The following is a 12111-nucleotide window of genomic DNA, read 5'->3' as shown; positions in this document are numbered from 1 at the left end:
GTTGTAAAGTACAGTACTGTCCTGTACATGTCCTCTCCGCTCCTGTCATTATTTTATCATTACGTCAAGTTCTGTCTTTATGTCTGGCATTGTATGCCTGTAAGATACAAAAGAAAATGTCTTTAAGTATTATAAAAATAATAATAATTTAAAGACGTGCTATTCTGTTCTCTTTCTCTACACCAGGAAATGAATGGAACTGTGGGTCTCTAGGGGGTGGGATCAGGTCAAAAACAAAAATGCACCCAAACAAACATAAAATGAATTAAGCTGAAAGGGATTACTCTATTGAACTGCTAAGGCACATTATGTCATGACAGCTTTTGTGGAATGCTGTTGCCAGCACTCTAACCATCATCTTGTGTTGTTTTTCCTACATATAGTCAACAGCTACCGCGGTGTCTGTTCTTGCCCTGCTGTAATAGGGAACGTGTCATGCTTTAGTTCAGGATCTGTCTACATTCATCACATACTCTCCTCTTTCACTTTCTATCTCTCTCCCTCCCTCTCTCCCTCTCTCCCTATCTCTCCTTTACCTACGTTAGTGCTGAACCACAGAAAGAGAGGATCACTGTACATTACTCAACGACTCTGTTGACAGTGGCAACAGTCCAGCAAGGAGAGAAGAGGCACGCTGGGCCAAACAGTCATCTAGCCTCAGTGACACTTTACTGGACAGTCCTGCTATTTACCCAGCCACATGGGAAAATAGAAGTTAAATTACATAGTTATTACATAACAATTTCAGAAGACATGAGTGAGATTCATTGGAGCTACTATACAATGTGTCCTGTGTGGCTCAGTTGGGACAGCATGGTGCTTGCAAAACTATGGTTGTGCGTTCGATTCCCATGGTGGACCAGTATGAAAAAGAACAAAATGCACTGCAATCACTACTGCAAGTCGCTCTGGATAAGAATGTCTGCTAAATAGCAAAAATGTACATGTACAATTTGTTTCAGGTGCTTGAATGAAATAATTTGTAAAAGTGATGAGGAATGGCTCCCTTTCCCTGCATGCTTTGAAGTTGTTACCACTTAAGTTCAAATATCTAAGTCTGGAACAGGACTGTAAAATAAAGTGTCACCACAGCGTCTAGACAAAGAGCAAACCTGAGCCGAGCTTCTATGTCAGATGGATTCTGGAGATAGTTGGTGTTTTGGCGGTAGTCCAATGAAAGCCCTAATACTTACCTTGTTTTTAAGATATTCAAAAACTGTAAAATTTCAGAGAACTGTATCAATCTCAAGGCTCTCAGGAATCTTAAACCTGAGAGAGAGAGAGAGAGAGAGAGAGAGAGAGAGAGAGAGAGAGAGAGAGAGACACACAGAGAAAGAGAGATATTAATTAATGTTAATCATCATACATACTATAAAACAATGGTGTTTTACGACATCACACATCCAACATCACACAAGAGCTGACCATAGAAATGACCATAGAAATGACCATAGAAATGACCATAGAAATGACCATAGAAATGACCATAGAAATGACATGACAATACTGGACAGAACAAGAACACCTGAGAAAGTCCATGTTAGTCAAAAGATTGTCAATATATCACCAAAATATTTAGTATTTAGTATGAAATCTCGTGTGGGCATTGCCCAGAATTTACCTGCGCAGCAGGAAATGCAAACTTTGAGTGTATTCAATATTTTTTTTAAAGTTTGTAATTTCCAATTTAAAATGTCAGACTTCATTTGCCCTAACGAAAAATGTATCAACCCCTACAAAAAATGTCCATAAATTTCAATCTTGCTGTAGCAAACTGCCTCAAATGAAGATCCTACATCTGTACGTTAATCATACATACAGTACTGTATTCTTCATATATACATACACTACCGTTCAAAAGTGTGTGGTCACTTAGAAATGTCCTTGTTTTTGAAAGAAAAGCAACATTCTTTGTCAATTAAAATAACATCAAATTGATCAGAAATACAGTGTAGACATTGTTAATGTTGTAAATGACTATTGTAGCTGGAAACGGCAGATTTTTTATGGAATATCTACATAGGCGTACAGAGGCCCATTATCAGCAACCATCACTCCTGTGTTCCAATGGCACGTTGTGTTAGCAAATCCAAGTTTATCATTGTAAAAGGCTAATTGATCATTAGAAAACCCTTTTGCAATTACGTTAGCACAGTTGACAACTGTTGTTCTGATTAAAGAAGCAATAAAACTGGCCTTCTTTAGACTAGTTGAGTATCTGGAGCATCAGCATTTGTGGTTTTGAGTACATGCTCAAAATGACCAGAAACAAAGAACGTCAATAGTGAAGAGGCGACTCCGGGATGCTGGCTTTCAAGGCAGAGTTCCTCTGTCCAGTGTTTGTGTTCTTTTGCCCATCTTAATCTCTTTTTTTTTATTGGCCAGTCTGAGATATGGCTTTTTCTTAGAAGGCCAGCATCCCTGAGTCAGCTCTTCACTGTTGACGTTGAGACTGGTGTTTTGCAGGTACTATTTAATGAAGCTGCCATTTGAGGACTTGTGAGGCGTCTGTTTCTCAAACGAGACACTCTAATGTACTTGTCCTTTTGCTAAGTTGTGCACCAGGGCCTCCCACTCTTTCTATTCTGGTTAGAGCCAGTTTGCGCTGTTCTGTGAAGGTAGCAGTACACAGCGTTGTACAAGATCTTCAGTTTCTTGGCAATTTCTCGCATGGAACAGCCTTCATTTCTCAGAACAAGAATAGACTGACGAGTTTCAGAAGAAAGGTCTTTGTTTCTGGCCATTTTGAGCCTGTAATCGAACCCACAAAAGCTGATGCTCCAGATACTCAACTAGTCTAAAGAAGGCCAGTTTTATTGCTTCTTTAATCAGAACAGCAGTTTTCAGCTGTGCTAACATAATTGCAAAAGGGTTTTCTAATGATCAATTAGCCTTTTAAAATGATAAACTTGGATTAGCAAACACAACGTGCCATTGGAACACAGGAGTGATGGTTGCTGATAATAGGCCTCTGTACACCTATGTATATATTCCATAGAAAAATCTGATGTTTCCAACCACAATAGTAATTTACAACATTAACAATGTCTACACTGTATTCCTGATCAATTTTATGTTATTTTAATGGTCAAAAAAGTAGCTTTTATTTCAAAACAAGGACATTTCTAAGCGACCCCAAACTTTTGAACGGCAGTGTACAGTAGATATTCTTTGTGATTTGTAGCCTCTAAGGTGGCTATATTAGGAACACCTGCTCTTTCCATGACAGACTGACCAGGTGAATCCAGGTGAAAGCTATGATCCCTTATTGATGTCACTTGTTAAGTCCACTTCAATCAGCGTAGATGAAGGGGAGGAGACAGGTTAAATGTTTAAAGCCTTGAGACAATAGAGACATGGATTGTGTCTGTGTGCTATTCAGAGGGTGAATGGGCAACACAAAACATTTAAGTGCCTTTGAACTGGGTCTGGTAATAGGTGCCTGGCGCACTGGTTTGAATCAAGAACTGCAACGCAGCTGAGTTTTTTACACTCAACAGTATCCCGTGTTTATCACGAATGGTCAACCACTTAAAGGCCATCCAGCCAAGTTGGCAACTGTGGGAAGCATTGGAGTCAAAATGGGCCAGCATCCCTGTGGAAAGCTTTCAACACCTTGTAGAGTCCATTCCCCGATGAATTGAGGCTGTTCTGAGGGTGAAAGGAAGGGGGGCGAGTTTGTGCCCTACATGTGTATCTGTCGGATTCCAAAATGAGCTCACCCAGAGATTAGAGACACAATGCAACACCTGCCTCAATATCAGTTTACACCAATATATTCCCTGCTCTGATTCACCGTGTGTGAATGGATGGATTGAATCATTCACACCAGTAGTGACTTAGGTTAACAGAGAAGGGCAGGCCGATGTTGACCAGATTAACTTTGAAACATTTCCTTGAAGTCTAATCTCTCATGGACACACTGTACATGCGTAACATGGTGCCGTAGCATCTGACCATTTGGACAAATTACGATTTTACAAAGGTTCGCATCCTCCGAATATTAGAAGGGGAGATTTGACCCACACATTGGACTGAAACATCTGTTTAGGGGGTGGAGACTTCTCAAGTCTGGTTAGTATATTTTTTTCATACATCTACCCCTAAAACGTAATCGATCGTCTGACGCAATTAACCCAAGATTTTAGTTTTTGGTATCCAAGATTACATGAAATCTAATCTCTTTGTGTTTTTAGATCTGTTTAAAGTTTAATTCATGGTGTAAACAGATACATTCTGTAAACACAAGTCTTAGTGAGGCAACTTACAGCTACCACACATATTTAGTATACCCGGCCCATGCAGGAATCAAACCCACAACCCAGATGCCTCAAACATGATTTTCCAACAGACTAAGCCATTCCATTGAATTCCTCCACTGCTGTTCGCTACATACTTCAGTCTGACTGACATCATCAGAGTCGTTTGTGGTGATGTCAAAATTAGGGGTGTTGTACAAAACAAAGTAATCAGCTATTGGATCAGCTCTAACCAATGGTGAATTTTCAAAACTTTGCTTTACCCATGTGTGTTCTGGCTCAACCCATTGGTTTCTGGGACAAATCAGACAGTCTATAAAGTATTTCCATTCTAGAAATCGTAGGGGAGGTACTCAGATCCAGACTCATTGCGGAGAAGAAACTAACGAGCGTGGCGTAGCGTTTGGCCGCAGCAAGGAGTATGGGTAGCCAGGCAACCACACAGCAGGAGCAGAGTAAAGAATAAGAATCATAACCACGAGAGATTCCATTCCCTTCCCCGACCTCGGTCCTTACCGCATTTGGAGATGAACCAGATAGATGTTTGAACAGGGCCCAGACCCCATTTTAAGCAGAACATAGTTTATACAACTAGGAATCACAGACAAGACCAGACAGTTTGACTTTGGTCCTAGATCTCTATTCTCACCCCATTTGGAGAGGAAGTGTATACTGGACCCGACAGACAGTTTGAACATGACCCAGAACCCATATTCTACCAGTCTTACTCCACATAGAATAACTATGGCCCTAGATCTCTATTCTTACCCCATTTGGAGAGAAAGTTCAGAGAGGTCCAGAGTGCAAGATAGGGTCCCTTCTGCCTCTCCTTCTTCATAGCCACTCCACGAGGCCCCAGCCTCACCCTGTACCCTTTCTGAAACAACTCTCCACACGACTTCTTTCTCCTGAATGTGTCTCCACGGGTCTCGGGGCGAGGGGAGGTGGCACCGCGTGGACCCCGGTACATCAGGAGCTTAGTAGGGATCATCGCTATCGATCTCAGATATTTAGTTATCTATTGCAGAGTCTCCGGTAGTTTCTCTTAAGGGTCCTTGTCTTTCTGAAGAGTGGAACTATTCTCTAGTTCTAAGGTCCAACGCTGTGTGTTCAAGAGTGTCTCAAAGGAAGAGATGAAGAACTGTTTCTTGAAGGAGGAAATGGATGAAAAAAGATGATTTGGAAGACAGACAAGTAGAGTTTTTCCAGGTAGAATTGCATGCATAGAACACCCAATAAAAGGTGCAGAATCAAGTGCTGCACGTGCAGAAGAGAACACCAGACTGAGTGACAATCAGATAGACAGACAACGCCTCCATGTACCTGTCTGGTACAAACTGTATCCTGGTCTGGTCTGATATAAGCTGTGACACAGTAGAGGATCTGTTAATAATCTGAGCGGCCCAAACAGATTCCCCTTCGCCCTCTCTGGTGTACCTACAGAGAGTCATGTGGATGTTTCTCCCACCAATAAGGGGCCGTGTTCAGAGGTGAGGCATTTTTAAAAGTGCCTGAACCCATCCAGGGATTTAGAGAGAGAGAGAGATACACAGAGAGAGAGAGAGAGATACAGAGAGAGAGAGAGAGAGAGATACAGAGAGAGAGAGAGAGAGAGAGAGAGAGAGAGAGAGAGAGAGAGAGAGACAGAGAGAGAGAGAGAGAGAGATGAAGCAATAATCTGTATTTAATCACAAATGCCGTGCTGTCACTGGCAGATATCAGATATATGGGCAGTAGTTACATGGGGATTAAGCGGAATGGCAGTTTGTATTGACATCAGCTCACAGCAATAGAACCATCTGTACTACTGAACAGGTAGCGCAGGAAAGAGGACGCTACAGTGCTAACCATTTCCCTACCAAGAACATTGGTCCTTGTTGGGCGAGTGCAACACTGTAGGTTTCAGGGCATGTGGCGTCACTCCATGATGGCTACTAGTAATGCTGACTAGCCCGCATCTGCTACACATGCAACAACACTGCAAGGATCATCATAATAATCTGTGGGTATGTGCCAAGCCCCTTCCCCTCTGTCACGTGTCACTGACAGTAGACACACACACTGGAGTCTTTTATCAATCATCAGCCTGGGGATGACCATGTTACAACAGGGATAATACCCTGTGTCCAGGCAGTCGGGATTATAACACACACACTGATAGCATGCCAGATACTGTACTAGAGTCTGTAAGCCTATTCAGAGATCAACACAAACAGTACACTACCGTCACCAGCAGAGGGCAGTAGTGATGTGGAAATGGAGAGACATGGATACAAAACATTAATTGACAGTACACAGGCTCCAGAAGTAATATGGGGATATTATGTAATATGGCTTTGAATTATAATGTAGAGCTATGACAACACTGCTTATACCTTCTTCTATAATGGCATTTTGCATGTCTCCATAATGCAGAAAACAATGGATTATTTAACACTGACATCTTATTATACAGTCTAAATAGTTCCTCCTATATTTATACCGTCTATAGTTCCTCATATATTTACACAGTCTATATAGTTACTCATATACTTATAGTCTCGTTGCTCCTATATATATATACCGTACCCTTATCCTACTCCTCCTCTTTTCCTCTGGTGATGTAGAGGTGAATCCAGGCCTTGCAGTGCCTAGCTCCACTCCTATTCCCCAGGTGCTCTCTTTTGATGACTTCTGTAACCATAATAGCCTTGGTTTCATGCATGTTAACATTAGAAGCCTCCTCCCTAAGTTTGTTTTATTCACTGATTTAGCACACTCTGCCAACCCGGATCTTCTAGCTGTGTCTGAATCCTGGCTTAGGAAGACCATCAAAATTCTGAAATTGTCATCCCAAACTACAACATTTTCAGACAAGATAGAACTGCCAAAGGGGGCGGTGTTGCAATCTACTGCAAAGATAGCCTGCAGAGTTCTGTCCTACTATCCAGGTCTGTACCCAAACAATTTGAACTTCTACTTTTAAAAATCCACCTCTTTTAAAACAAGTCTCTCACCGTTGCCGCCTGCTATAGACCACCCTCTGCCCCCAGCTGTGCTCTGGACATCATATGTGAACTGATTGCCCCCCCATCTATCTTCAGAGCTTGTGCTGCTAGGCGACCTAAACTGGGACATGCTTAACACCCCATCCTACAATCTAAGCTTGATGCCCTCAATCTCACACAAATTATCAATGAACCAACCAGATACCTCCCCAAAGCCGTAAACACGGGCACACTCAAAGATATCATCCTAACCAACTTGCCCTCTAAATACACCTCTGCTGTCTTCAACCAAGATCTCAGCGATCATTGCCTCATTACCTGCATCCGTAATGGGTCAGCGGTCAAACGACCTCCACTCATCACTGTCAAACGCTCCCTGAAACACTTCAGCGAGCACGCCTTTCTAATCGACCTGGCCGGAGTATCCTGGAAGGATATTGATCTCATCCCGTCAGTAGAGAATGCCTGGTTATTTAAAAAAAATGCCTTCCTAACCATCTTAAATAAGCATGCCCCATTCAAGAAATTTAGAACCAGGAACAGATATAGCCCTTGGGTCTCCCCAGACCTGACTGCCCTTAACCAACACAAAAACATCCTATGGCGTTCTGCATTAGCATCGAACAGCCCCCGTGATATGCAGCTGTTCAGGGAAGCTAGAAACCATTATACACAGGCAGTTAGAAAAGCCAAGGCTAGCTTTTTCAAGCAGAAATTTACTTCCTGCAACACTAACTCAAAGAAGTTCTGGGACACTGTAAAGTCCATGGAGAATACAAACACCTCCTCCCAGCTGCCCACTGCACTGAAGATAGGAAACACTGTCACCACTGATAAATCCACTATAATTGAGAATTTCAATAAGCATTTTTCTACAGCTGGCCATGCTTTCCACCTGGCTACCCCTACCCCGGTCAACAGCACTGCACCCCCCAACTCGCCCAAGCCTTCCCCATTTCTCCTTCTCCCAAATCCAGTCAGCTGATGTTCTGAAAGAGCTGCAAAATCTGGACCCCTACAAATCAGCCGGGCTAGACAATCTGGACCTTTTCTTTCTAAAATTATCTGCCGAAATTGTTGCCATCCGTATTACTAGCCTGTTCAACCTCTCTTTCGTGTCGTCTGAGATTCCCAAATATTGGAAAGCAGCTGCGGTCATCCCCCTCTTCAAAGGGGGTGACACTCTTGACCCAAACTGCTACAGACCTATATCTATCCTACCCTGCCTTTCTAAGGTCTTCGAAAGCCAAGTCAACAAACAGATTACTGACCATTTCGAATCTCACCGCACCTTCTCTGCTATGCAATCTGGTTCCAGAGCTGGTCATGGGTGCACCTCAGCCATGCTCAAGGTCCTAAACAATATCTTAACCGCCATCGATAAGAAACAATACTGTGCAGCCGTATTCATTGATCTGGCCAAGGCTTTTGACTCTGTTATTCACCACATCCTCATCGGCAGACTCGACAGCCTTGGTTTCTCAAATGATTGCCTCGCCTGGTTCACCAACTACTTCTCTGATAGAGTTCAGTGTGTCAAATCGGAAGGTCTGCGTCTGGACCTCTGGCAGTCTCTATGGGGGTGCCACAGGGTTCAATTCTTGGACCGACTCTCTTCTCTGTATACATCAATGATGTCGCTCTTGCTGCTGGTGAGTCTCTGATCCACCTCTACGCAGACGACACCATTCTGTATACTTTTGGCCCTTCTTTGGATACTGTGTTAACAACCCTCCAGGCAAGCTTCAATGCCATACAACTCTCCTTCCGTGGCCTCCAATTGCTCTTAAATACAAGTAAAACTAAATGCATGCCCTTCAACCGATCGCTGCCTGCACCTGCCCGCCTGTCCAACATGTGACGACCCACTCTGTCTGCCGTATTCTCTCTCTGTTATTTCCTTATTAGGATGCTGGTGGGCGGAGTTGGGAGGGTCGTCAGCTACATGGGAAACACCTGGGCCCGGTGTCTCCCAGGATAAATACACCACTTCCCCATTCATGGAGGAGACTCTCTCCATGCAGACACCTTTATGGATTTTGTTGTGTTTCTTGGTGGTTTTTGGGTTGTTTGCGACAACATCTTTCAACACCCTGCATTATCACATTCATGCATGCAAAACACTCACTTACACTACTGATTACTGATTACACACACCATTGTATATTTTCCTTAGTTGCTTTAGTTAATAAATATATATTTTGTTACGCCTTATCTCCACGTTGCCTCCCTTTTGTTATGGGCTTTGCGCCGGTTCGTGACAAACATCACTACTCTCGACGGCTCTGACTTAGAATACGTGGACAACTACAAATACCTAGGTGTCTGGTTAGACTGTAAACTCTCCTTCCAGACCCACATCAAACATCTCCAATCCAAAGTTAAATCTAGAATTGGCTTCCTATTTCGCAACAAAGCATCCTTCACTCATGCTGCCAAACATACCCTTGTAAAACTGACCATCCTACCAATCCTCGACTTTGGCGATGTCATTTACAAAATAGCCTCCAACACCCTACTCAACAAATTGGATGCAGTCTATCACAGTGCCATCCGTTTTGTCATCATAGCCCCATATACTACCCACCATTGCAACCTGTATGCTCTCGTTGGCTGGCCCTCGCTTCATACTCGTCGCCAAACCCACTGGCTCTATGTCATCTACAAGACCTTGCTAGGTAAAGTCCCCCCTTATCTCAGCTCACTGGCCACCATAGCATCATCCACCTGTTGCACGCGCTCCAGCAGGTATATCTCTCTGGTCACCCCCAAAACCAATTCTTTCTTTGGACGCCTCCCCTTCCAGTTCTCTGCTGCCAATGACTGAAACGAATACAAACATCTCTGAAACTGGAAACACTTATCTCCCTCACTAGCTTTAAGCACCAGCTGTCAGAGCAGCTCACAGATTACTGCACCTGTACATAGCCCACCTATAATTTAGCCCAAACAACTACCTCCTCCCTTACTGTATTTATTTTATTTATCTATTTTGCTCCTTTGCACCCCATTATTTTTATTTCTACTTTGCACATTCTTCCACTGCAAATCCACCATTCCAGTGTTTTACTTGCTATATTGTATTTACTTTGCCACCATGGCCTTTTTTTACCTTTACCTCCTTTATCTCACCTCATCTGCTCACATCGTATATAGACTTGTTTCTACTCTATTATTGACTGTATGTTTCGAACTGCTTTGCTTTATCTTGGCCAGGTCGCAATTGTAAATGAGAACTTGTTCTCAACTTGCCTACCCGGTTAAATAAAGGTGAAATAAAATAAAAATAAAATAGAGTCTCTAGTTACTCCTATACACCCCCACAACATGATGCTGCCACCCCCGTACTTCACGGTTGGGATGGTGTTCTTCGGCTTCCAAGCCTCCCCCTTTTTCCTCCAAACATAACAATGGTCATTATGGCCAAACAGTTCTATTTTTGTTTCATCAGACCAGAGGACAAAAATTACGATCTTTGTTCCCATGTGCAGTTGCAAACCATAGTCTGGCTTTTTATGGCGGTTTTGGAGCAGTGGCTTCTTCTGAGCTGGCGCTAGCGAAACCCCTAGCCATAAGAAGTTAACAAGAAATTTGCAGAGTGGTTGGAGTTTTAATGACTCTAATGTATGTTAAGTTACGACTTCAACTGTACACAGTCTCTAGTTACTCTATACAGTCTATATAAACTCAGCAAAAAAATAAACGTCCTCCTACTGTCAACTGCATTTATTTTCAGCAAACTTAACATGTGTAAATATTTGTATGAACATAACAAGATTTAACAACTGAGACATAAACTGAACAAGTTCCACAGACACGTGACTAACAGAAATGGAATAATGTGTCCCTGAACAAAGAGGGGGTCAAAATCAAAAGTAACAGTCAGTATTTGGTGTGGGCACCAGCTGCATTAAGTACTGCAATGCGTCTCCTCCTCATGGACTGTACCAGACTAGCAAACTCTTGCTATGAGATGTTACCCCACTCTTCTACCAAGGCACCTGCAAGTTCCCGGACATTTCTGGGGGGAATGGCCCTAGCCCTCACCCTCCAATCCAACAGGTCCCAGACGTGCTCAATGGGATTGAGATTCGGGCTCTTCGCTGGCCATGGCAGAACACTGCCATTCCTGTCTTGCAGGAAATCAGGAAGTTACTCCTATATTTATACAGTCTATATAGTTACTCCTATATTTATACAGTCTCTAGTTACTCCTATATTTATACAGTCTATATAGTTACTCCTATATTTATACAGTCTATATAGTTACTCCTATATTTATACAGTCTCGTTATTCCTATATTTATACAGTCTATATAGTTACTCCTATATTTATACAGTCTATATAGTTACTCCTATATTTATACAGTCTCTAGTTACTCCTATATTTATACAGTCTATATAGTTACTCCTATATTTATACAGTCTATATAGTTACTCCTATATTTATACAGTCTCGTTATTCCTATATTTATACAGTCTATATAGTTACTCCTATATTTATAGTCTCTAGTTACTCCTGTATTTACAGTCTCTAGTTACTCCTGTATTTATACAGTCTCGTTACTCCTATATTTATACAGTCTCTAGTAAGTCCTATATTTATACAGTTCTACTGTGTCATTTAAAAGCTGCCTTAACATCCTACACAAGTTCTGCTCTTTCTACGAGAGAAAGAAAGGCAGTGAAGCCCTAGCAGGACTGGAATTAATAGGGGAGAGGATGAGGGGCTTGAGGATTGGGGTCTCTGGGGCTAGCAGCTAGCTTGGCATCTTTCAAAGAGCCGTTTGTATGCTAATCCAACACAGCTAGCCTGGCTATGGCCTTCTCGCTCTTGAGGGAGAGATACCCACTTCACGTAGTTT

At 42.5% G+C, this 12111-nt stretch overlaps 1 protein-coding gene across 1 annotated transcript in view; it reads right to left on the bottom strand.

The window, feature by feature from the left end:
* LOC112251626 (calcium-activated potassium channel subunit alpha-1-like) overlaps positions 1 to 12111 on the bottom strand; it is a 350091-nt gene that overhangs the window by 99258 nt on the left and 238722 nt on the right. Inside the window, exon 6 of the mRNA XM_042299053.1 lies at positions 1194 to 1269. Within this exon, the coding sequence (XP_042154987.1) occupies positions 1194 to 1269 (76 nt within the window). The remainder of the gene's footprint in view (positions 1 to 1193; positions 1270 to 12111) is intronic.

This window comes from Oncorhynchus tshawytscha, linkage group LG16 (genome assembly GCF_018296145.1).
Source record: "Oncorhynchus tshawytscha isolate Ot180627B linkage group LG16, Otsh_v2.0, whole genome shotgun sequence".
Taxonomy (NCBI): Eukaryota; Metazoa; Chordata; class Actinopteri; order Salmoniformes; family Salmonidae; genus Oncorhynchus; species Oncorhynchus tshawytscha.
This window is presented reverse-complemented; position numbering and strand designations above follow the sequence as displayed.